Raw genomic sequence first — 27,998 nt, 5'->3', positions numbered from 1 at the left:
ATATAGCTACCCTCCCCCGGCCGTATGGCAGATGGGAACCAGAAGAATTAATTATTAATATTTAATTATTAATATTAATAATAATTATAAAAATAATTATTAATATTAATTAATTATTAATTAATTATTAATTATTATTTATTAAATAATAATTAATTATCAATTATTAATTGACAATACAATAAGCTAAATTACCAATTAATTATTAATTAATGCATTACAAAATAACCAAGGTGTTCCGTGAACATTTCAGGATTTGTGAAGTGTTCCGTCGTAGAAAAAGTTTGAGAAACCCTGACCTAACCTGTAGTTCTGTATATACCCCTTCTTAAGAGAGAAATCCACAAATTTTGCAACCTCCCAAGTCAATACCACATGATCGCTCTCACCTATTGGAGATAATGAGGGCACCTTACTTATGCATATGTCCTCTGAACCAATGTCCAACACTCTCATACTATGTGTCCCTTCAGTTATGTGCTGTTTCAAGTAATTATCTCTTAGAAGGTGTATGAATTCCACTTCGTTTTTGCCATGTGATATTTCCTCCTTCCAATTGATATCACCAAAATAAAAATCCCCCATAATAATCACTAACTCTGCACTCAATGCACTAATTTGTGTTGCATGAATTCAGTATCACCCCCTGTACCTCCTGTCCTATAGCAGCAACCAACTGTATAAAAAAAAAATAATGACGGAAAATCTCACGTGAAAAGATTTTTTTAATAGTATAATTTTCGCCTGTGTGTTACAGACATCTTCAGTACATGTTAAGCTGAAATTAAACAATAACTGACAATTCCAAAAAGCACCAATTTTTGGAATTGTCAGTTATTGTTTAATTTCAGCTTAAAATGTACTGAAGATGCCTGTGACACACAGGCAAAAATTATACTATTAAAAAAATCTTTTTACATGAGATTTTCCATCATTAATTTTGTATTTATATGTCTACTCATGGTATTCCCTTACTAAGAGTTAACCAACTGTATATTTGGTTGCGTTGGTTGCTATTTCTCACCAGAGCACTTCAAATGAACTATCATTCACATATCTATCCTCTTGATATACTGCTTTCTTTGGCTGCAACTCAGAGTACTCCCCCCCCCCCCTGTTCTATCTTCTCTATTCTCCATAATAATAATAATAAAAGTTTTTTATGGCGTCTCCATTGAGGCTTACAACTTTTTCTAGCAAAGAGTTCAGTTTTCGGAGTTGTCTGTTAGTGGACTTGTAACCCAATTCAAGTATGGTAATCAGTCCTATAATAAAAGAGTGATTTTTTTTGTATATAATTGGCAGAATTCTAGACATGTGGCAAGTAAAAGGAAGAATGATTATAGTAAGATGATGTTAATGAATGAAAATTGTAGAATGGTAACAGCTACAGAAGACACCATTGAGGTATTCAGTGATCAATTTAAAAGGGTGTTTTATCCTCATCAGGATGAAATCATGAGAAAATTGAGTGTAGAAGACGTAGGAGAGGATGGCTTAGTTGTGAGTGAGCAAGAGGTATTTGAGGAAATAAATAACCTTGATGTCAATAAGGCAATAGGATTTGATGACATATCACCACATGTCTTAAGGGAATGTTCCAGGGAATTGGCAGTAGCATTGGCATATTTGTTTAATAAGAGTCTTACAACAGCAGAGGTTCCAAGGGAGTGGAAAGAAGGTAAAATTTTTCCATTGCATAAAGGTGGTGTTAAGGCTGTGGCTACAAATTATAGGCCAATCTGTATATCTGGAGTTGTGGTGAAGGTACTAGAGCGAGATTGATAAGAAGTAGGATACAGAAATGGGTTGATAACAGGAGTATTCTGTGTAGTTGTCAATATGGGCTTGTTAAAGAGATATCAGTTCTAACTTACTAATGTCTTATATACTATATACTTATGTACTATAACCAGGTGACAACTGTCTTGAACAAAAGAAATGCATATACAGCAGTATACTTATATTTTGCAAAAGCTTTTGATAGACTGCCACACAACAAGCTGCTAAATAAATTGAAACAGTTGGGATTAGATAACAGATTTCCGAGTTGGATCAGTGACTGGCTGTCAGATAGGTATCAGAAAGTTGTATATGGGGAACAGTATCCTGAAAGAGGAAGTTCACTAGTGGTATGCCGTAGAGATCAGTTTTTGGACCATTGTTGTTCAATTTATATATTAATGATATTGGGATGGGTTAAACTAGTGATATGCAACTGTTTGCAGATGATTCAAAATTGCAGAGAGCAATGCAGAATTACAGAGGAAAGTTATGGCCTTACAGGAAGATGTTACAGATGTTATGGCCTTACAGGAAGACTTGAATAGATTGCAATGATAGGCAGGTAAGTGGAACTATCAGTTCAATATTGCAAAGTGTAAGGTTTTGAAATTTAGTAAGCAATAATGGGATAATACAATGTATACACTTGGTGGGGCAGGGAAGAGGAAATGAGAGATCTGGATGTGGTGGTGAACAAGGACTTGAAATTCAGGAACCACATTGTACAAGTTGAGAAAATCTCACATCAGATAATGACAGCGATACTGAGGACCCTGACATGTAGAAATAAAGAGGTTATGATGTGATTGTATAAGGCACTGATCAGGCCTCATATGAATTATTGTGCATAAATTTGGTTGCCTGGTTTTCATGGGACGAGGATATGTTAGAAAGGTTCCAGAGAAGATTCACAAAGGTGGTCAGTGGTTTTTGGAATGTGGAAAATAAATTGAGAGAATATACATTGCATAAAACTCTTGAATAGGAAGAGGGGGAGAATATGATTGAGACATATATGCTAGTCAGGTGGTTGTTATCAGGTTGATATGGAAGAGATTTTTCATAGAATGGGAAGGGGGTAGAACGAATGGCAATTGCTGGAAACTGTATAAGAAGGGTGTGAGCAGAGGAGTGCCCAGAGGGGGTTCTTTACATGGAGAGTGGTTGGTTGAGTGTAATGAACTGCCTGAGTATGTTGTGGATGTAGTCACATTGAATCAGTTTAAAGCACAGTTTGATGAGCTTTGTATGCAATGGTGTGTACCTACTACGATGAGTCTCTGATTCCATGGAGGTCAGATATTAATAATAATACTAATAACATGAAAAACGCACTGTTTTTTAAATAGCTAATAAAAAATTAATATTGCAATATTTCCTCTGTTATACCATTGTGTTATTTTATGAATGACATCACACAGCAAGTTTTACAGTAATGACAGTGCATTATTCAGAAAGCTTTGTCAGAAGGTAGAATTCCAGATGGTTGGAGTAAAGTTCGTGTTATACTAATCTCCATGTGTCTTTTCTAAGTAAATAAAACAGTACTAAAACTGAACATGAAAATAGCATAGGAATTTTCATGCTGAGGTAAGATTTCCTATTCAGGTAAGATTTATGCAAGCATTCATGAGAATTTATTATTATTATTCAGGCCTCCATGGAGTCAAAAGACTCATCACAGAAGGTCCTTCGTAGGAAACACAAAGTCTATCAAGACTCATCGCAGGAAGTCCCTCCTAGGAAACACACTGTCTATCATATCACTCCTTAAACTCATTGACCATTCTCACTCTCTCACCACTATCAGGCAATGCATTCCATTGTTCAACCACCCTCCATGCAAGGAAACTATTCCTCACTCTCGTGCTCACAGCTTCCTTTCGTAACTTCCAGGGATGGCCTCTTGTCATCACTCCTTCCCGCTGTTCAACCAAGCGAAAGAACTCCCCAGTGTCAACCCTGTAACCACCTCTCAACAGTTTAAAAGTCTCAATCATATCACCTCTCCTTCTTCTATCCACCAAACTCTGCAGTACGCATTCCCTCAGCTGATCCTCATAACTATCCTTGTACAGTCCTGAAACCATCTTTGTCATCTGTCTTTGTATCCTTTCCACAGTTAATTTATCCACTTCAAATCCTGGAGACCAAATCTGAGAACAATAGTCGAAGCGTGGTCTGATGAGGGTCTTATACAACGGAATGATAACTCTCTTATTTCTGCAGGTCAGCGTCCTTCTCAGCATTGCAGCAGTCCTCTCTGTTACCTTCACCATCTTTGCAATATGTCCCCTGAATTTCAGGTTTCTATCAATCAATCCCAGATCTCTTGTATCCCCTAATTTCTCCAGTACAACTCCTCCAATAGAGTATGAAGTGTCCCATCGTTATGTCGCAAAACCTCAAGACCTTACATTTTGCTGCATTAAACCAACACCTCCTTCATTTACCCATTTGTCTAGCTTATTCAAATCCTCTTGCAGGGCTACCACATCTGAGCTATTACTAATAACCCTTCCCAGCTTCACATCATCTGCAAACAACTGATTATCCCTCTGCAATCCACTGATAATGTCATTGATATAAAGGTTATCATGTGGAACCCTGTCAAATGCCTTCGCTAAATCCAAGAAAATGGCAGTATGTGCCTTTCCCTCATCTGCTGCTCTTGTAACTTTATTATAAAAGGCTAGCATATTACTAAAACAACAGTGCCCCTTCACAAATCCATGTTGACTCTCACAGATAACATTACCCTCATCCACCCAATGCTGTATCTGGTCTCTCACTAATTTCTCCAAGATCTTAACAACTACTGATGACACGCAAACTGGCCTATAATTAGATACTTCCAGTCTGCTACTGCATGTATGCAATCGCACTACCTTACCTTCCTTCCTTTCCTGTAGCTAGACTTGCATTGAAAAGCCATGTCAAAGGAGCTGTCAGTTCTTTAGCACATTCTCTCAAAACTCGTGGTGAAATACCATCCAGTTCCACAGCTTTACTGACATTCAGAGTACTCAGTATTTGGAATAAACTCTTCTCCTGCACCTCTAAACCTCGAACCTTCCCTATCCCTCTAGTATTAAAACCTGCTTCTTCAGGTTGAAATTCTCCAATAAAGTGTCTATTGAACAACTCCACTATGTCTTCTGCATTAGTCACTCTGTTCTCATTTTTATCTCTTAATGTCATTCTTCCATAATGATTTCTCCGCCTGCTGGCCACATAGCTAAAAAATTCCCTAGAATTTTCTTTGAATCATAGGAAAATTCTCTTCTCATATTGTAGTTTCGCCTTCCTTACCATACTAGTCAATCTCCTGGCCTGTGTCTTATATTCTTCATGCATCTGCTCTTCACCTGTCTCCTTATATCTCTTCCATAGCCTCTTTTTCACATGCAGTTCCTTTTTTTTAATATTGTTTATCATCCACTTTACATGAAATTGTGTCCTCTTCTTCACTTGTGGAATACAGCTTACTATTGCTACTAACAAATATTCCTTCACAATTTCCCCAGCACTAATGATATTCCGGACTTTGAATTCCTCCCTCCATGAAACTTCCCTAAGTTGATATCTAAGACTATTATAATCACCTGCCTTATAATTTCACATATCTTCCCATCTCTTTGATACTCCTGCATGTCAATTCATCTTCCAAGTCAAAACCACATGGTCGCTTTCTCCAACTGGTGGGAGAGATATCATCTCAGCTATTATCAACTCTTCTGATGCTATGACCAAATCCAAAACTCTTGAACCTCTTGTTCCCTCTATTACATGTTGCCTAAGACACGTTTCCCTCAAGAATTCTAGAAAATTCGTTCCATTATTGCTAGATGCATCTTCCTCTCCCCAATTTATACTGCTGTAGTTAAAATCTCCCACAACAATTATTCTTTTTGCACTTGCCAAGCTGAACTGCCTAAACATCTCCTGGTTCCACCCTTTGACCTTGGTTTGTAGCAACACCCCACTAAATATCATGTCTTGCCCATCTCTGTCTCACCCCATATGCTTTCAAAATCATCAGTGTCAATGCCTTCCAAATCCTCTACTCTTAGAGGACATAAATCATCACTATCATAAGCAATACTCCACCAGCATGCTTTCCCTTCCTATCCTTAGAGAAAGGTCTTAGATAAAGTAGTCAAGGGAAAAATACAGGAATGGATTGATGAAAACGAGATACTGTACAGGGGACAGCATGGCTTTGTGAAGTGTAGATCATGCTTCAGTAACTTGCTCAAGTTTTATAACAAGGTGACGGCTGAACTGGAAAGGGAAATGGGTTTACAGTGATACTGCAGGACCTGGCAAAGGTGTTCGACAGGATACCACATGGAATACTAATCCGTAAACTACAACATATGGGAATGGATATAGGATTGGTGAGATGGATAGGTGGTTGGTTGATGGAGAGATATCAAAGAGTAGTTTATTCAGGAGTAGAGTCCAAAAGACGGCTGATGGAACCGACTCTGTCTTTTTTGGGGCTGAACAACCGGCTTCTGTCCACTGTTTTGACTGCTGTTTGGATTCTAGTGTGTAATGGTGAATTGAAGTCTCATCTATAGTATTAAATCGATGTACACATCTCATCATACCGTGTTTAAGACACGGTATGATGAGATGTGTGTGATAAAAGGACCTCCCAGATATGAGTCTTTGACTCCATGAGATCTTGGAGTAATAATAATAATAATAGTAATTTCCTCTCATAATCCTTCTTAATAGCCCTTCTTAACCTGCCAGTCACTCATCTGGCCAGTGCTTTGTATTGCTCATGGCAAGATGATAATTTAATTTATACAGTTATTAGGGAATAATTATCTGAAAGATAATTATTAAAGCTAACAACCTTTTTCTTGATATTCTCTTCACAATGTTTTCTTTTCTTTTCTTTTTTTCTTTGAAGATTTAACTTTATGATGCTACTCATCCATCTAACTCCCTCTCGGTGCATCTTCCTGGCCCTGAGTACATAATCTGGTACTGATTCCGTCACACAATCTGATGATTTCCTTTGCTCTGTTGACATTCTTCTTTTGTAGCTTCTTAAGCCATGGCACAGCTTCAAGCTGCTTCCTAAGTTCATTGTAATTGCTAGCTTTGTAGTTCCACACATACCCCTTATTAACTGAGCACTCCATGTTTATCAACTTATCAGGACAAGACTGCATGGTCACCTTCCCCAATCAGAGTGGCTCTTGGTTATGGATACATCGTTTGATGCTGTTACCAGATTGAGCACTCTCAAACTCCAGGTCCTCCTCCATCACATGTTCTTTCAGATAAATACTCCCTAATAACTGTATAAATTAAATTTCCATCTTGCCAGGCATCCTTTCCTCCCTCCAATCTATGCCTCCATAGTTGTCCCATAATAATTGCACTCACTGTTCTAATTTGCTAATGCATGACATCCACATCATTCTGTGCAACAACCACTGGCCTATAGAAGCAACTATCAATATATTTTACTGTTGGCCTATTTTTCACACATGATAGCCTCAAATAAACTATCACTCTCAGTCTTAAAATCCTCCTTAACTTCTCTTGCTAGTTGCAGTTCTTTGATTTTATCAATAATAGTCCTCCTGATTTGATTCCCTCTATGTTCCCTCAAAATACACCACCCTTTACATTCTATTTCTATAATTAAATCATCTTCTGTCAACCAAGTTTCAGTGATGCTGATAATTTTTGGCGAAGTCAAGCTGAAAATCACAGTATTCTCATGTTCAACCAACCTGTATTTTCTCTAGCTCATACCAGCATTCCACCATATACTTTCAAATCAGTTCTCACTATTTCCCTCTCTTGATCCTTTTATTATTTTGATCTCCAAACTTTAAATTCTGACCAACCTGAGAATATATAGCATATGAGATAATAGCACACTTGTTAGCATATAATCCTATGATTTTTCTTTCTGCATTCTGTTATACTGATTATAACATTCTAAGTTTCTTGGTACCCTATAATGTTGACATTTTTGTAACAAATGATTATTCCTAAAACGTATTTATTTATTTATTTGTTTTAATAATGTGCTTCACCAATATGAGATATTTGAAAATTTCAGAATCCTTAATCTGTTACCAATTATCCTTTGTGTGTATTACTGGCTAGTGCAGCATTTGCAAAAGCAAAATTTTCTTTAGTAAATAATCCAAAACCTTGGCTACATCTTGTATGACTCAGAAGAGACTAAGTGGCTTTATTATGTTATTTATAATCTTTTCATGTTTTATTTATTTTCAGTGTGTTATATAATAATATTTTATAAGCATTATTTGAACGTATGGCAGAATACTTTCTTTTTTGTGTGTCAGTTATTTTCCTAAGAAAATTCAGAAAGCATGAGTTTCAGGTCCCATGTATCTTTGATTTTGAACTTTCAAAGTATTTAGTGATGAAATATTTAAACTGAAAGTTCGATTCTTTTTATAATTAAAATGACTGTTTCTTTTGTTGTTTTTAGTCTTTTTTTTTTTCTGGTTAAGTAATATTACTGCAGTTTTTGTACCAAATATAATTTTTTATATTATCCTTTGCTTATCATAGTATACATAAATCACAGACCTGTGTTTGGAACCAGTCTTGCAGAGCTGACATCTGCATTCAAAACCCTTGGTATCAAACAAGATGAAGGGAAAGAAATCAGCATCCATAGGCAATTTTTAGTCAAGTCACTCCTTGAATTAGGTAAGAATTTTATCTACCACTGAAATTTCACTTTATTTTTATTATATTTATTATATATATTTATGCTTTATTTTTCACATAAGTGTTATTTTCCTTCTGCATTATATTTACTGCAAATTGCCTTTATTATTCTTATTACTGTTTTTATAACTGTAAAAACAGTAATAAGAATAAATGCAAAGTACACAAAGAGATGTGTTTTGCATTATGGGATACTAAGGCAAGTGATGTGAAGTCATACCACCTTTACAATGAGTTGTCCCAGTCCTGAAGATACTTCAGGCACAAACTTTGTTTGCTTACACTTGGATAAAGGATTAAACCAAGTATATAATTTCTTGGTATCTTTAATTTATAGTATAACCAAGTGGGAAAACTTTCAACAATTAACTATCTCTAATCCATAATATTATAATAATAAGGCGTGACACTTTCGGAAACGTATAAGTCATATTTTTATATATGAGTTTCCAAAAGGTGTCACACCTTATTATTATAATACTCTGGATTAGAGATAGTTAGTTGTTGAAAGTTTTTCCACTTGGTTATACTATAAATTAAAAATACCAAGAAATTAATCCTTTATCCAAGTGTAAGCAAACAAAGTTTGCGCCTGAAGTATCTTCAGGACTGGGACAACTCGTGGTAAAGGCGGTATTGACTTCACATCACTTGTCTTAGTATCTCATAATGCAAAGCACATCTCTTGCAGACATGTATAATGCTATGTATTATGGGAAGGGTCACTACCCAGACCGGGTTTGACCTTCATTGAGGTCTCATCAGTGGGAGCCAGACCCAGAAGTGATACCAAGTTTGAATTGATGCAAAATTCATATTTTTATGAGTTGCCAAAAGGTGTCACACTTTATTATTATAATTCTCTGAATTAGAGATAGTTGTTGAAAGTTTTTTCACTTGGTTATACTATAAATTAAAGATACTAAGAAATTATATACTTGGTTTAATCCTTCATCCAAGTGTAAGGAAACAAAATTTGCACCTGAGGTATCTTCAGGACTGGAGCAACTCATAGTAAAGGTAGCGTGACTTCACATCACTTGCCTTAGTATCCCATAATGCAAAGCACATCTCTATGTAGACGTGTATAATGCTATGCATTATGGGAGGAGTCACTACCCAGACTTGTTTCGGCATTTATTGAGGTCTCATCAGCAGGAGCCAGACCCAGAGGTGATACCAAGGTTGGAATAATGCAAAAGTCATATTTTCATATACGAGTTGCCAAAAGGTGTCACACCTTATTATTAAAATACTCTGGATTATAGATAGTTAGTTGTTGGAAGTTTTTCCATTACAATAAATTAAAGAAAAATAAATTAAATGATGAGACCTCAATAAAGGTCGAAACCAGTCTGGATAGTGACCCTTCCCATAATACATAGCATTATACATATCCGCAAGGAGATGTGTTTTGCATTATGGTATACTAAGGCAAGTGATGTGAAGTCGCACCACCTTTACCAAGAGTTTCCCCAGTCCTGAAGATACTTCAGGCACAAACTTTGTTTGCTTACACTTGGATAAAGGATTAAACCAAATATATAATTTCTTGGTATCTTTAATTTATGCTAGTTGTTTCAATTACTTCAAAACAGATAACACTATGAGTCACTATGAGCACACAGTAGCGATGACAACTAAAACATCCTCCAGAAGTCGCAACAATCTGAATTAACTCAGAATGTAAAGGTAAACAAATGGAAGACACTGTAAGAAGATATTCTGCTGAATGACAGATAACTATACCTTCTAGAGTAATCTTATGCAGAACATTCTGGACATGCAGAAAATGGGGTATGGTTGTCCACAAGGATACCGAATGCTCAATGCACAAGTTCATTTCCATTTCTGTCCTTACAAATAATAGTGAAATGCCTTAAAGTGGAGGCTGCACTTAAAGTGGGTTTTAAATGTGCATCCTAAAGGTTTCTTTCTGCATAAGAAACAAACCTTTAGGATTGTTTCTTATGCAGAAAGTTGATATAGTTGATATTTTGGCAGAATTGACAATAATTCCACTTTAAGAATTTCCCCATTCTGTTGGATTTGCAGACATTTGATTTCCAAGAGGTTGAGGATTTTTTTGACTTGTTTTTGTCATTTGATTTAGGGAACTTTCGATAGTCAATGTCCGCATTATTAAACAGCTCTTCCTCTGGAAAGCTGTTTAATAATGTCATCCAATATGCCTCAATCAGTTTTGTTATTATTATTATTATTATTATTTGACACCTCCAGTGAGTCCAAAGACTCATCGAGGGAGGGTACCTGCTCTACAACTCTGTCTCGACTACTCAATCCACCAGTTGACCGCAACTACACCAACGCCATCTACCACCAACCACCACCACTAGTATTTCCACAGACACTCGCAAACATCCATGCCCATGGCGGGATTCGAGCCCGCAGCCTTTTGGCTGGAGAGCGGATACGCTAACCACTCAGCCAGCCAGGCCGGCAAGAACCTTACAATGACGCTTGGCTCCTTTTCCGAGACCTTCACCACCCCTTCCTCTGCCTGACATCCTCAAAATTCAAAAGCTCAGCACCTCAAAACGGCTTAAACTGCTGTCTGAAGAAACACTTTTTTGCAGTTAAGTCATTGTATACAAAATATTGATTTTTTCTGTGGATCATTTTAGCAATTGTTTCATAAAATAAATCCTGCTAAATGAAAAGTGAGACTCTAATAGCTTACATAACTAATGCACACTAAAGATAAATATTCACGATCATAAACATGAGGTACAATGAAATTTTCGGATGGTAGGATAGATATCTGAGTTTCTGTTCCTTTTAATATTTTTTAATTGCCTCCTCTGCATAAGAGAACTTCAGGGGAAGTGCTGTAGTGGCAGGCCTCCTTTTTTGCATCCTGATATTATATGTTCCATTTGGTCTTGATCTTTTTAATTTCTTTTTCATCCTTTCACTTTTGGCAAGATCTAAAGTAAGCTGTATGCCCTCACATTTATGATTTTTTGGCTCTTTCTACCACATTAAGTGGTTTAGACATGTCTGTATTTATTTCCTTTAAAATATTAAAGTAGATTAGGGATATAGAGCCTCATGAATATGAAATTTTCTGTGGTTTAGCAGTTCTTCGGTTAATTTTTGGTATTGAGACCACATATTTAATAAACCTGTTGAGTTATAAACAATATAATCCAACAAGTTTCATGAGTCAAAAGAGTTCCATCATCTGAAGTAAAAAAAATTACAAAAAAAGACTAGAAAAATATTAATTGCATATAGTAGATATTATTGGAACTTCCCATTAGTACATGCAGACAAGTGATGACCGGGGGGGGGGGACATTATATGAATTATATATACGCATTCAAACAATACTAGTTGTTGCCATCATGTTCTGTAGCATAATGAGACCTAACACAGAGAGTCAGGGAAACTAAATTATAAAGGGAGGAATGTGTGAATGTGAGTGTAAGAGTGACAATGGTATATAACTGTGTTAATGACAGAAATGGGCTTTGTCGTGGAAATGTTGATGAGGCGAGAACGATTTCGGGTTTGTTTCCGTCCGGTTCAGACCCATCATATGTGTGCAAAGATGTCTACATGTGTAAGGCATTAGAGAAGAATAGAGATCTGTAAGTTGTCCATCTGTGTCAGGCAGACTACAAACAAGAGTATACAAAAGAACATGCAGGTAGATTATTATGTCTGTACACGAATGCTAGGAGTATCAGAAACAAAGGGGTAGAGTTTGTCGCCTTAGTCAATATGTTGCGACCTCAGATTATAGGAATTAGTGAGACCTGGCTATCAGAATCAGACCTGCTAACTGGTATTGAGTGTCATGGGTACAGTATTTTTAGGAAGGATAGAGTGGATAGGATATGAGGGGGGGCATGCTGCTAATGATATTGGATGACTTAAATCCAGTTAGAGTTGAGACCTATGAATGTAGTAATACTACTAACAATATTTCATGTGGCAGTGAGTTTGAAGCCATCTGTTGTGAGATGGAATCTAACAAGATGAATTACATACCTGGTGGATTTGGTTGCTGGTGATGAAGAAATGCATCACCAAATAGAAAAGGTGAGCGAGAAAAGAGTAATCATAATGGGAGACTTTTAATTATCCAAATATTGATTGGGTAGCAGTAGAATCTCATGAGAAGAATGAAAATGCATTTATTGAACTTTGTGGGACAACTTCCTCAAGCAGCATGTGACAGAAGGAACACGAGGTCAAAGAGTGTTAGATTTGATTATAGTGTGAGAGGGCATTTCAGTTAAAGACATGACTATTCTGCCTCCAGTTAGTGACAGTTATCATGTGGTACTCACTTGGGAAGTGACTAAGTTTATGAATGTTCCATTCAGAAAAGGTTACATGCTGAACTAAAAAGCAGGAAATTATGACAAACTGAGGAGTATACTGAGTTCACTGGAATGGGATCGGTTGCTGGATGGAAAGAATATCGACAGTGCATGGGAAGCATTTAAACAATACTTAAATGATGTGATATCAAAATGTATCCCAAGAGTTCGAAGAATAAATAGAGTATGAGTCAAATGGATGTGTAATCTTATTAAGCAAGAGATTCATAAGAAAAGGACGATGTGGAAGGAATACCGTTTGCATAAGGATGGCGTCCGTTATGAACGTTATAAGCAGCAGGCTAGAATAGTCACAACTGTTGTATGGAAAGCAAAGTCTGAGTATGAAAAGAAACTGGCTCTGCATACTAAAGACAACCCACAAGAATTCTATCAATATGCTGCAAGTAAAAGAAAGAATGAATATGAAAGAATAACTCTTCTAAATCCAGATAGCTTGAGGGTTACAGATACAGAAGAGGTTGTTCAGTTAATGAGTGCACATTTCATTAAAAGCTATCAACCTGGTGTATGCAACATTGGCTCACTGTTACCTCTTCACTAGATGAAGAAATGCAGGTGTGTGAGGCTGAGGTATTAGAGCTGTTCCACAAACTGAATAAGAATTCAGCAATAGGGACTAATGGAATATCAGCACATGTGCTAAAAGAGTGTTCAGCTGAACTGGCCATTCCTTTGACCAGGATGTTTAATATGAGTCTCAGAACAGGGAAGATTCCACAGGAATGGAAGGAATGTATGATAATTCCATTGCACAAGGGTGATGCAAAGACAGATGTATCCAACTATTGACCAATTAGTATCTCAGGAGTGGTGGTGAAGATTTTGGAAAAATTGGTTAGGGTCTGCATTCAAAAATGGGTTGACAGCGAAACTCTGCTTTGCAATGAGCAACATGGGTTTACTAAGGGAAGGTCATGTTTTAGCAACTTGCTCACATTCTATAACAATGTTTCTATTGAACAAGACAAGTGGAATGGATATACCATGATACTTTTGGATTTTGCTAAGGCTTTTGACAGAATACTGCATGGCAGACTGCTGCATAAATTGGAGAAAATGGGTTTGGGCTATACAATATTAGCATGCATAAAAGGATGGCTGACTGACAGATATCAAAAAGTAGTATTTTGAGGATCTGAGTCAGTCAGGACGAGGATCAATGCCCTGCCTACTCGAGCCCACACAGCTCTATGGGGTAGTGACGACTCAAACTGTAGGGCTGGCTGCCACTACAGTGAAACATTGTCTCATATAGCCCAGTGTTGCTTCTGCACCCATGGGGTCTGCGTGTGGAGGCATGACACCGTGGTCTCCATTCTGAACAACAACCGAAGAACAAAGGTTGGGAGACCACTTTGGAACCACATTATAGGACCTCTGCGGATTTCCATATGCCAGACTTAGTGATTAAAAGAGATGGTGACATTTGGATAGCTGATGCCTAGGTAGTGGGAATAGGGCACCTAGTCACCTATAGCCATAATAATAAGGTAAACTATTACAAGAATAACCAAGATCTAGTTAGTAAGATACGGGAGGAGCATGGGGCAACTCCGAGGTTTATCAGTGCCACCATCTCTTTGCATGGCATATGGAGCGCAGATAGCTATAAGGAATTAAAACAGCTTGGGCTTATGCAGAAGAATATAAAAGTTCTTTCCTTGAGGGCCCTACAGAGCACATTGGTGGCATCGCATTTCCACCAGAGAATGACTGCAATGATAATTAGAACAGGCATAGGGTAAAACACTTGTAAAGGCTTAGGCCTATATCAAGTCTGGACAAGATGTCTAGACGATGAAGCAAAGATAGGTTGGGTGATCTTGAATGCTGCTGATATGCAGTCCTTGCAGAATGATTTGAATAGACTGGAATTGTGGGCATGGAAAAATGGGTTTCGTTCAGTGTCAGTAAATACAAAGTCATTCACTTTGGCATGATTAGATATCCAGTGTCATATTATATTGGTGGGATTAGGCTAGAAGAAACTGATGAGGCTAGGGATCTTGAAGTGTTAATAGATAGGAAGTTGAAGTTTAGGGGCCATATGGCAAAGATTGCATATACAACTAAAGATAATTGCATGCTGAAACGAACGTTCACATGTAAAGATAAGGATGTTATTTTGTCTCTTTACAAGGCCTTGATAAAACCTCACTTGGAATATTTTGTGCAGGTCTTGTTTCCATTGTGATTCTGATATATTGGAGAGAGAGTACAAAGGGTAGAGTGTTAAAAATGATATCAGGATTGTGGAAAACTGATTATGAAGACAGATTGAGAATTTGTAGACTGAAGACACTAGCAAACAGGAGAAAGAGGCGTGATATGATTGAGACTTACAAACTTCTGAAAGGGTCATACAGGATTTCAATTGATGGAATTTTTCAATTTATGGATGGTTGGGAAACGACGAGAGGGCATCCTTAGAAGCTGAGAATGAAGGCTGCCAAGAATGGTGTGAGGGCTAGATTTTTCTCTCAGAGGGTGGTGCGTGATTGGAATGGATTGCCATTGGATGATGTGAGTGCATGCAGTTTGAATGAATTCTAGAATAAATATGATAGCTGATGTGTAGCATGTGGCCTCCCTCGATGAGTCTCTGACTCCCTGGAGGTCTTAATAATAATAATAATGCATTTCATATTCCAGGTCTGCAGTTGTTAGATTTTTGATGAAAGCAGGCAAACTTTGGTGTAGGATTAAGCCTTGGTTTTTATTACATTGTGTGTAGATCCAGAGAATTTCTGAGGCTTCTTTAAATTTTCTTGTAAAACAGTGATGATCAATATATGGCATTTCTGTTCCTTGCCAAATTACTTGGTGGCCTGCATTTGTTGTGTGGAAGGCTAATCCTGATTTATGCTGTCTTCTTTTTTCAATGTCTTTTATGTGTTCAGCATTGCGAATTTTATCCTTAGAACTTGTTGTCTGGCCCACATAGCAAATGCCACAAGAGCAGTGAATTACATAAACTCCTGGTTTGTTCATGAGAGCATGTGGAGGTTATGGTGGATATAAGAACCTCGAGATCTTATACATTGGCAAAAAAAGCCATTTTAACATTTTAATCACAAAGCAACATTACAAAGATTAACATCTTTCCAGAAGATGTTAATCTTCTTGAAAGATGTTAATCTTTGTAATGTTAGCCTTTGATATTACAAAGATGTTAATCTTTATAACGTTAACATCTTCTTGAAAGATGTTAATCATCTCGGTTCATACCCATTGAGAGGGATAGTATGCCTCAGTAACCCTGCCTATCTTTTGTAATGGATGGTAGTAGTGAAGCGGCATCTAAAATTCTTCTGGTTGTGGTAGGTTTTTTGTATACTGAAAAGATCATTTTTTTTTATTCATTTAGTTCAAAAAGGATATTAAGGAATGGCAACTTTTTGTGATCTTCCAGTTCAAGATTGAATTTTATAAATTAAAGTTGCTAAGAAATTATATTCTTGGTTTAATCTTTTATCCAAGTGTAACAAACAAAGTGTGTGCTCTTGAAGTATCTTCACGACTGGGCTACTTGTATATAGAGGCTAATGCCTTCGCATCAGTTGCCTTAGTATCTCATAATGCAAAGCACACACACACACACACACACACACACACACACGCACGCACGCACGCACACACACAATCCTTTTGGGTGTTTATAATGCTATGTATTATAGGAAGGGCCACCAAGCAGATTATTTTTTACCTTTATTGAGTTGTCATCAGTGGGAGCAAGAACCAAAAGAATAGCAATGTTGAAGTAATGCAGAAGTTATATACACTGCTTGGAAAGAATTCAATGGACAGCATAGTGTGAGGAACAAGCAGCCATGATGCCCACCTTAATAAGGTCCTACATCTTATTAAGGTGGGTATCACAGCTGCTTGTGCCTCACACTATGGTGTCGTTGGCTTCTTTCCAAGCATTGCTGTGATGACTGTAGCAATCCTATGGGATGTACTTTCCACAAGCGTACAATATCAATCAATCGGAATTTTGAACCATTCTTCCTGTGGGCATATAATGAAGTCTTGGATGTTGTGAGGTGGATGTTCCTTGATGTCACCTGATCTGATGTTCCCATTCATCACACAGACGTTCAGTAGGGTTGAAATCAGGGCTCTGTGGAGGCCAGTTCAAGGGTGGTTATGTTCATATCCACAAAACACGCAGTCACAGCAGCAGCCTTATGACATAGTGCATTGTCTTGCTGAAAGAGACAACGGTCTGTTCTGTAGAAAGTAGGAAGCATTGCACTTCAGGGTGTTCAAATGCCTCATGGAGTTTAATGTTCGTGGTGCCATAAACAGAGGTCTATCCCATAAACCAGGAAAAACAGGACTATCCCATTACACAACAATCTCCGAATTTCATAGTTCGGGTTATGCACTCTGCCAGGAAACATTCACCGGACATTTACCACACCTGTTCATCTGCTCGGTAAAGGTGTAGTGTGATTTGCCATTCCATAACACAGCTGTCCAAGCTTTCACATCCTACTGTACATATTCTTTGCACTGCTGAAGATGATGTCGTATGTTGGTTCAGGTAATATGGGACTTGCATATTGTGTGGTCCTACCATAGAAATTCATGTTGTTACATGTGGTTCTGAATGTTTTTGTGCAGATTTGTATTCCAGTTGTTGCCCGGAACTTTGCATTCAACATGTCGGCCGACGAATGGCAGTTTTTACATATTATCCTTCATGGCACCCTACAGTCATATTCAGTGAGTGTGTCATCTACTGCAGATAGTGCTTGCAGTTGACTCCCTGTGCTCCCATATTGGTATTTTTATATTGTATCAGACATTTTCTGTTGCTGCTTTCTGTTATCAGATGATTGATTGGTTGTTTAACACGTTCGCTGCCAACTACGAGTATACTCGTAGTGGGTAAACCTGCTTCACAAGCCAGCTACGAGTATACTCGTAGGACGCTTACCGCAGGGAACGAGATTATTGTAGTGACCATGAAGAAGTGAAAATGCTTGGCTTGTGGGGCTAGCTTCAAAACTGTGTATTCTCATAGACCGTATATGCTCTGTACAAGCCAACTACGAGTATACTCGTAGGTCGTTTACCTCCGGTAACGAGATTATCGTACTGACCTTGAAGAAGTAAAACTGCTCGGCGTAGGGGAACAGACCATGCCAAAGTAGCGTGGCAGCGAACGTGTTAACAAATATTTTAATATGTATTGTCCCAAAGGAATAGAAAAAGCTAAAGTAACTCTATTTCATAAATGATGTGAGGGAAGAAATATTTTATTTTTTTAGGCTAGTTGGCATTTTTGGTGTGGGGACTGATGCTTTGTAATTTCTGGACCAGTGTTGCAATTATGTTTTAGCTTATGTTTTATGTTTAATAATTTACTGATTTTTAATAAAGCAACTACTTAGCTAAGAGGAACAAATTAGCAGTGGTATTTCGAAATTTCAAAGGCATCCAACAGAATATCATGTTGCACCATATTGCATAAACTGGATTTGATGGGTGATGGATAATAGCCTAGTAACCAGTCTCTGCTGTTATATAATAATAATGCTTTGGATGGTTTAATGGTGATGATTTAATGGTAATACAGTCACCCCCCTCACTATAGTAAACTCATTAAAGTCTCCATAGTCCCCATAGCATCAGTACTCTTTTAAAGGCAGTTCATCATCATTATTATTATTTCGGGCAACTCCAGGGAGTCTTAGACTCATCGAGGGAGGCCCTAAACATCATGTCCACATAACTATACGACATTCTCACAGTATCTATGATACCTTGCCTTGAACTCGCTTACCATCATAGCACCCACAACAGACTCTGGCAGCTTATTCCACTCATTTACCACTCTAAAAGTAAAGAACCCAGCTCTAACACCCCTGCTAACCACACTCTTGCCCAGCTTCCATAGATGTCCCCTAGTTCTCCCACCACCAGTCCTGATCTCAAAAATATCCTCTGAATTAATCCTATAGAATCCCTTTAGCAATTTGAATGTCTCAATCATATCTCCCCTTTTCCACCTATCAACTAGTTTCTGCAACCCACAAATCTTCAACCTGTTCTCATATGGTTCATTCCATAGACCTGCTATCATTTTTCCACACCTTTGGGACTAAACCAGACCTGAGACTCAGATTAAACGACATGGTCAAGGGCACTGATAATTCCTTAGCCGCTTCACACAAGACCCGTGCCGGTATACCATCCAATCCCACAGATGTATTCACATTAAGGTTCTGTAATAGACTATTCACCTCTACTTCATTCATCACAACACTCCACTTCATTATAGCAAACCTTCTAGTGAAACAGACTATTCCTTCCACTCCTTTCAGCAGGTTATAGTGAGAGTTGACTGTTTCAATTTGCAGATGATGTAAAACTAGGGAGAATGCAGTAGTCTATCCTTATCTGTGGAGGATATGTTTCAAGACTCAGTGGATATCTGAAACCGTGGATAGTGCCGAACCCTATATATGCTATGTTTTTTTCTATACATACATACCTATGATGAAGTTTAATTTATAAATTAGGCACAGTAAAGAGATTAACAACAATAATTAATAATAAAATAGAACAATTAAAACAATATATTGTAATAAAAGTTATGTGAATGGAATCTTAACAACCTCAGCATATGATTTTTTTCTTTCCTTATGAAGTTGAGAACTTTCACCTTTTCACTTAAAGGAAGTATTTAGAGCTCTCTTTGGCACATCCGAATTGCTAGCATCACTACCCTTGAGCTTTATGGCCATTATTAAGTAAAATAAGGGTTACTTGAACACAAGCACCATGATACCACAACAGTTAACCTGATTAGCGAGAACTAATCAGAATGGCATGCAATTTAAAACTTATGAATTGTTTATTTCTGGAATTTCCCATTTAATATTTTTGAACTGCTACTTTGGTCAGAAAGTCCTGGGTTTGATACCTGTCCATGAAATGAGGAACCTTATCTGGTCTCTTTTGATTAAAGGTAAGTTAGCCTCATACAGAGGTAGAGGGTATTTTTCACCTGGAAACTCAAGTTTTTCCCCCAGAACAGGCAAACTGACCCTGTGAACATGCACATCTACAGACATAAGACATTCCTGGAATAAGGATTAACCAACCTATTCCATAGAATTTTGGTTTTGAATGCCTACACAGCGAAGTGTGGGTCTATGTGTGAGTGTAAATCAGGAAGGAATGACAGATTCTAAGTGATTAACAGGTAGATAGCATAAGTATAGTGAATATGCTGGACAAATGGATGATTCACGTCCTGTGCAGGACCACACGAGATTTCATCATGCTGCTCAGAATGGCACAATTTAAAACTTATGAATTGTTTATTTCTGGAATTTTCCATTTAATATTTTCGGACCAAGGTTGAACATGGGTAACTGAAACTGCAGACAGCGAATCCTCAGATAAGGGAGACTACTGTACTAGGGAATTACTTTGATGTGGTATTCTTTCATGAAGACTTCATTAGATTGACAGAAATATCAGAGAACACAGGTTAGTTCAGTTGTTACCAATTTGTGAATTGGAGATATAGCAGACTATTTACCACAAAAAATTTTAAGTAGACAAAGTTTTAGTGATTTTTCAGGTAAAGAATTGAAGTTAAAGAAGATACACAATTGAACAGAAAGGATTACTGAGAAGGAACCTAAGTGATAGGTAGGGCCGTGCCAACCTGAGGGTGCACCGCTCCCGGGCAGCAACATTGATAGGGCGGCATTTTATGTGTAACTAATATCTAATTTGGATCATACAATGCAGTATTAGGGGCGGCCGATAAAAGTTTGTACCCAGGCAGCAAATACCCTTGGTCTGCCCCTGGTGATAGGGATATTCAGTTATTGTTGCTCTCTTTAGAGCTTTGACAAGGCATTTGGATTTCAGCACAGAAAATTAATCACCCAAATGTCTGGAAGAGGAAAATTATGAAATATAGGAGAAGATTAGAAAGCAGGTAGCCAAGATAATATCAAACATGGAAACTGAATAGTGAGGATAGACTAAGACAATGTGAAATATTTATAAAATTTCAGAGACAAAAGGTGAAGAAGGAGACAAGAATCTTTAGGATTAAAAAGAACGACGGTTTCTTCAGTGCATGGCAAAGAGAGAGAGAGAGAGAAAGAACAAAGGGGTTGATCCTTCTTAATATTTAAGAAGTGATGTAATAAGCAAAGGAATGGGGGATAAATAATTATCATGAAGTGCTGTGAGTGAGTGAATGAATGGCGAAGTTAAGTGTTTTTGGTATAATGTGATCTAGGGTAGCCCTCCCCCCTGAGATTTTGATATAGAATAATAATAATAATAAAACAATCAACTGTAACAAACTACTGAAAATGAAAAGTCCAAACCAAAACCCCACAGGCACAGTGCTATTCTGAAGGAAATTCACTATAACATCTATTTCTGTGGTCTCTAATGCATTTGATAGAGTAAGATTCAACTATAATAATGGCTATAGTTACTTGGGGTCATTTCCTCTTTAAATGCGTAACGTAGCATATCAGACAATTTCTTAGCTTTCGATAATTACAACGCAACTCATAAAAATTAGCGCTCATTATTTATTTTTTCCAAAAATCCATTTCCAAAATCAGACTCTTTCCCTGCCAATGGACAGTTCGTTAATATGGCAGTCTACGAGAGACTGGAGCAGACGCATTTTTGCGTGAGCGGTACACCGGTGTACGGCTGCATTTCCCCCCCAGCTAGGTTAGGTTAGTTTGGTTTGGTTAGGTTAGGTGTTCGGCTGCATTTTCCTGCCAGCGACTATTAGGTTAGATTAGATTAGGTACCAGCGAGATGCTTTCCTCCTCCTCCTCTAAAGATCCTGCATCACAATGATGCAGGGAGACGAAATGCCTGTTCACATAATCGGTACATCTGCTACGGTCACCCATAGACTTCAATCAGATGAACGACTGTTGGACAGGAAAGAGTTCCTATCAAAATATCAATTAATTCAAAAACTAAGCATTTTCCAAAATTGCGGAAATTTTCCAAGGTTGCACTAAAACATACAAAAGGTAAGATATTGTCTCCAATGAAAATGGGCAATTTTGTCAAGGAATGACTTCAAGGAAATTATAACCATAATAATAATTGTATATCTTCTTCTTTTTAGCCATTTTCTGTCCACTGCTGGACGAAGGCCTCCTCCAGTTCTTTCCACCTTTCTCTGTTCTTGGCAATGGTTGACCAATTTTTCACAACTAATTTTGACAGTTCATCGCTCCATCTTCTTTTAGGACGTCCTCAGCCTCGTTTCCCCTTCTTTTGGAATCCAGTTCATTACTATAGTGGTCCATCGCGCATCTTCTCTCCTGGATAGATATCTGGCCCATTTCCATTTTAATCGCTTATGGTGAAGAATGATGTTAGTGATGTGAGTCTGGCTTCTTATCCAGGAGTTTTGCTTCTTATCTTTTAATGTGATGCCTAGCATCAACCTCTCCATTTTTCTTTGAGTTGTTGTTAGATTATTTGCCAGTGCTTTTGTTAGAGACCAAGTTTCACAACCATATGTGATGACTGGAAGTATACACTGATTAAATGTCTTCCTTTTTAAACAGAGTGAGACATCATTGTTTTGAAAAATGCTTTTCAATTTTCTGAATGCACCCCAGGCAAGTTGAACTCTGCTATTTATTTCCTTTTGGAGTCCACAGTTTACATCAATGAGATGACCTAAGTATGTATATGAAGAGACTCTTTCCAAGAAATTGTTTTCTATTATTATGCTTTTTGGTGTTACAAAATGATTAAACATGATTTTAGTTTTTTCTCTGTTTATTTTTAGACCGACTTTTCTGCTTTCATGATATAGGTGTTCTATCATTCTATTAAGGTCTTCTGGAGTGTTTGCAAAAATTATGATATCATCTGCATATCTTAGGTGTGTTAAGTTTCTGTTATTAATTTTTATACCAAGGTTTGTCCAGTTTATATTATTAAATATTTCTTGAAAGACTGCTGTAAAGATTTTGGATGATAGTCTCCCTGTCGGATACCTTTTTCAATTGATATTTTATTGCTACTTGTGTGAAGTTGGATTGTTGTTGTTGTTGCAGCGTGGTATATTTCCTGGAGGAGGTACATATATTCTCCAGGAACTCCCTGATTCTGGAGTGCTTTGATTATTGCATTAGTTTTGATATAATCAAATGCTTTTTCATAATCAATAAAGGCTAAGCATATAGACAATTAGTTTTCTTCTGCTTTTTCTATTATTTGTTTTATTGTATGAATATGATCAATTTTGTTAAAGCCTTTACAGAACCTTGCTTGTTCTACTGGTTAATTTGAGTCTAGAAGAGGAGTTAACCTGTTTGTTATTACTTTTGTGAGAATTTTGTACAGATTGGAGAGAATACTAATTGGTCTATAGCTCTCCACTTCTTCTTTGTCCCCTTTTTTAAATAACAATATCAGGGTAGCATTTTTCCAGTTTTCTGTTATCTTCCCTTCTTCTAGGCATAGATTTAGTAAGTTTGTGACATGTTGAATTATATTATTTCCTCCCCATTTAATTAATTCTGTGTGAATTAGATCTTCACCAAGACATTTTCCATTTTTCATTTAATTTAATGTTTGTTTTGTTTCATCTGAAGTGAATGGGAGGGGGGATGAATTCTACATGCGATGGAGAAGAGTTATTTTTATTTGATTTATTTATGGAAGGATCACTACAGAGTTTTTTATAAAATTCTTCTAGCCTGCTTAGGATTTGTACTTGGTTCCTTATTATAGTTCCATTCTTGTCTTTTATTGCAGTTATTTGACTTTTGCAACTGATAAATGTTTTCTTAGTATTTTCATATTTTTATTCTTTTCAATTGTTTCTTTTAATTTTTTAGTGTTATAAGATCTTATTTTATTTCTTATCTTTTTTCTTAATGTTTTGCATAGTTCTATATATTCTATTTAAGAAATTAAGTTTTTGTCTTGTTTCATATTTCGTCTCTTTTTTAGTAGTTGTAAGGTTTCCTCTGAAAGTTTATGGTCCTTTTTGTTTGTTGCTTTTGAATTCATTGGCTGCTGAGATTATTACTTCCGTTAGGTTTCCGCTTATTTTGTTTATGTCTTCTTCTTCAAATATATTTATTAAGACTAGTTTTTGATTGAGTTTTTCTTCGTAATCCTTCTTCTGTTTTCAATAGGTTTTAAGTCAAAACTTCTTGATTTTTTGTTGTTTAGCCATTTTATTCTTTCCAATTTGGGGTTTATTTTAATTTTGGCTCTCACCATTTGGTGGCCACTTCCTGTTTTTACTTGATTTAGTGCTGACATATCTTGAACTATTTCTTTATTGTTACATAGTATATAAATGTTTATATAGTGAGATGAGCAAGAGGGTGAGTGGTTTCTTTGCATGGAGGGTGGTTGAACCGTGGAATGCATTGCCTGATAGAGTGGTGAGAGTGAGAACAGTCAATGAGTTTAAGGAGTGGTATGATAGACTTTGTGTTTCCTAGGAGGGACCTCCCAGGATCAGTCTTGATAGACTTGATATTCCTAGGAAGGCCTCCCGTGATGAGTCTTTTGACTCCTCCAAGGAGTCAAAAGACTCATTAATAATAATAATAATATTATTATTATTATTATATAGTGAGTATATTATAATGAGTATATTATAGTGAGTATATTATAATAATAATATAATATATTATTATATTATTATTATTATTATATATTATATATTAATTGGATTTCAATTAAAAATTTTTAGTAATACTTTTTTGCCTTTATATTATGTATTTACAATACATGTTCTAATATTAACAATGAAGATTATACAGAATATTTTGTATAATTTTTTGTTTTTTATTTTATTTTTGTTTATTTATTTATTTATTTTTAAGTTTGAGAAAAAGTGATTATTCATACAAATTTCTGCATTTGCTTATAAGCATTATTTGTAGATGAGTGAGGCAAGTTAATCCCACCTGCTTCGAAGCTTGGGTTAGCTTTTATGAAGAGAGTGGGATTTAGCCTTCACTATTTGTGTTGTTGCAACTGTTTATGTATGGGATGTAGGCATTGGATGCTAGTGATTTATGATGTGTATATTAGTGTTAATGGTTTCTTAACTTTGTTGGTATATTTTCCAGAGTTCGTTTTTTAATGTTCTGTAGTTATCTACGTATTTTAACTGTCTTGGTAGGTTGTTGAGCTGCGTGGGTATCTGATGTGATCTCACAAAAGATCCGTATGAGTTGTTGAAAGGTGTGGGGATGTATAGAGTTGTTGCAGGTCGTGTTATACGATATGTGTCTCTGTTATTTCGATAGGTGATGTTGAAATAATTCCCTGTTAATGTCATGTAGTGTTTTAGGTTTTTAATGCTCAGAATTCCGTGTATCGCCATGTGCTTGTCGGATATTGGTTGTTGCATGTAAGGTGTCCAGATCACTGTTGACACGATTTTCCTGTGTAGTGTTTCAATTTTGTTAGGTGGCTGTTTGATGTATTTGCATAGACTGTTATTCCGTATCTGAGTAGGGATTCGCAGATAATGTGATATAGGAGTTTTTTTTATGTTGGGTGGAATAATGTCTTTAACTTGGAAGAGTTTTGCTGCGATGATCCAGAGTTTGGTGTGTAGGTATTCTATATGTTTTGTCCATTTAAAGTGGGAATCTATATAGAGACCGAGGTATTTTGCGTGTGTTACAGGTTTGATTTCGGAACATTGGCAGGTATTTTTGCTGTTAATGCAGCGGTATGTGTGACAATGTATCGATAGTGATGCAGGGCGTATGATTCTTGGGTTGTGTATTATCAACATCTGTGTCGATAATACACATTAATAATAATAATAATAATATTATTATTATTATTATTATTATTAATCTATTTCATTTTTTATTTCTCCATTTGGACTTCTCAATGTCCATTTTCTTTTAAGGACTTTCTCAAAAAATGTATTCATAATGTAAAGCTTGTTACTGATAGAGAATTCTGTAAGAACCATTCCTAAGTTGCTGCTTGTACCATATACATATCGTCCTATTGTGTCTATTTTTTTAATAGGATGACCTACTTTGGCATTAAACTTGCCTATTACTATAGTAAAGTTTTGATTGCTATTTCTTTTTTTGTCTACAGTGTGCTGCATTGAGTAATAAAATGCTTCTATCTCTTCATCAGTGTGGAATGAGGTGGGAGCATATATTTGGATGATCCTGAATTTAAGTTTGGAGTTTATTTTAAGTGTGATTTCTATTATTCCTTCATCTTTATAAATAAATTCTTCTATAAGGTGTACAATTGTTTTCTTAACTCTGAGACGTTGTTGACGGAGGATGATATAATAACCGGAATTGAAGTGAGGTACAGCATTTTTCGGCAGGATAGGAAAGGAAAATGTGGTGGTGGTGGAGTACTGCTTATGATAAGTCATGACTTATGTCCTTTAAGAGTGGAGGCTTTGGAAGGAAGTGACACAAATTGTTTTGAAAGCATATGGTGTGCGGTAGAAGTGGCCAAGACAGGATATTTAGTGGGGTGTTGCTATAAACCACGAAGCACAGAGGGTGGGGATCAGGAGATGTTTAGGCAGTTGAGCTTGGCAATTGCAAGAAGAATGATTGTTATGGGAGGTTTTAACTACAGCAGTATAAGCTGGGAAGAGGAAAATGCAAGAAGTAAGAAGGGGATAGAATTTCTGAAATTCTTGAAGGACAAATGTCTTCGGCAGCATGTAATAGAGGGAACAAGAGGTTCAAGAGTTTGGGATTTGGTCATAGCATCAAAAGAGCTGATAATAAGTGAGATGAAATCTCTCCCACCAGTTGGAGAGAGTGACCATATGGTTTTGACTTGGAAGATGAACAGACATGCCGATGTATCAAAGAAAAGGGAACGTATGTAAAATTATAAGGCAGGTGATTATAATAGTCTTAGGTATCAACTAGGGTCAGTTCAATGGAGGGCAGAAATGGAAGGCCAGGATATCATTAGTGCTTGGGAAATTGTGAAAGAATATATGTTAGCAGCAATAGTAAGCTGTATTCCATGGGTGAAGAAGCAGACATAATTTGGTATAAAGTGGATGACAAACGATATCAAACATAAACTACAGTTAAAAAGGAGATTATGGAAGAGATATAAGGAGAGGGGTGGAGGACAGATACACGAAGAATTTAAGATGCAGGCCAGGAGAGTGATCAGAATGGTGAGGAAGGTAAAACTGGAATATGAGAAGAGATTGGCACTAAGATCCAAAGAAAATCCTAGGGAATTTTTTTTTAGCTATGTGGCCAGTAGGCAGAGAAATGATTTTGGAAGAATGACATTGTGAGATAAAAATAGGAATAGAGTGACTGATGCAGAGGACATAGTGGAGTTGTTCAATGAGCACTTTATTGGAGTATTTCATCCTGGAGGAGGTTTTTAATACTAGAGGGATAGGGCAGGTTCAGGGTTTAGAGGTGCAGGAGGAGAGTGTGTTCCAAATATTGAGTACTCTGGATGTCAGTAAAGCTGTGGAATTGGATGGTATTTCACCACGAGTTTTGAGAGAATGTGCTAAAGAACTGACAGCTCCTTTGAGCTGGCTTTTCAATGGAAGTCTGGCTACAGGAAAGGTGCCCAGGGAATGGAAGGAAGGTAAGATAGTGCGATTGCATAAGGGCAGTAGCAGATTGGAAGTGTCTAATTATAGGCCTGTTTGTGTGTCATCAGTAGTTGTTAAAGTCTTGGAGAAATTAGTGAGGGACCATATACAGAGTTGGGCAGATGAGGGTAATGTTATATGTGAGAATCAAGATGGATTTGTTAAGGGGCACTCTTGCTTTAGTAATATGATTGCCTTTTATAATAAAGTGACAAGAGCAGTTGATGAGGAAAAGGCATATACTGCCATTTTTTTGGATTTTGCAAAGGTGTTTGACATGGTGCCACATGATAAGCTGATATTTAAGTTGCAGCACATGGGTTTAAATGTCAGGTTAGTCAAATGGATTCAGGATTGGCTGATTGATAGCTATCAGAGAGTTGTGTATGGTGGGGCAATATCAATGAAGCAGAAGGTTACAAGTGGGGTTCCCAAGGCTCAGTACTGGGACCTGTATTGTT

At 36.9% G+C, this 27,998-nt stretch overlaps 1 protein-coding gene across 1 annotated transcript in view; it reads left to right on the top strand.

Annotated features, from left to right (window-relative positions):
- The window catches only part of LOC150107828 (uncharacterized), a 290,123-nt gene that overhangs the window by 207,608 nt on the left and 54,517 nt on the right, over positions 1-27,998 (top strand). Inside the window, exon 5 of the mRNA XM_090391582.1 lies at positions 8,365-8,505. Coding sequence (XP_090247708.1) covers positions 8,365-8,505 — 141 coding nt within the window. The remainder of the gene's footprint in view (positions 1-8,364; positions 8,506-27,998) is intronic.

This window comes from Typopeltis vanoorti, chromosome 4 (genome assembly GCF_054136105.1).
Source record: "Typopeltis vanoorti isolate ZY-2024b chromosome 4, IOZ_Tvanoo_1.0, whole genome shotgun sequence".
In the NCBI taxonomy this organism is placed as follows: Eukaryota; Metazoa; Arthropoda; class Arachnida; order Uropygi; family Thelyphonidae; genus Typopeltis; species Typopeltis vanoorti.
The sequence above is the reverse complement of the archived record's forward strand: the minus strand, read 5'-3'. Positions and strand labels throughout refer to the sequence as shown.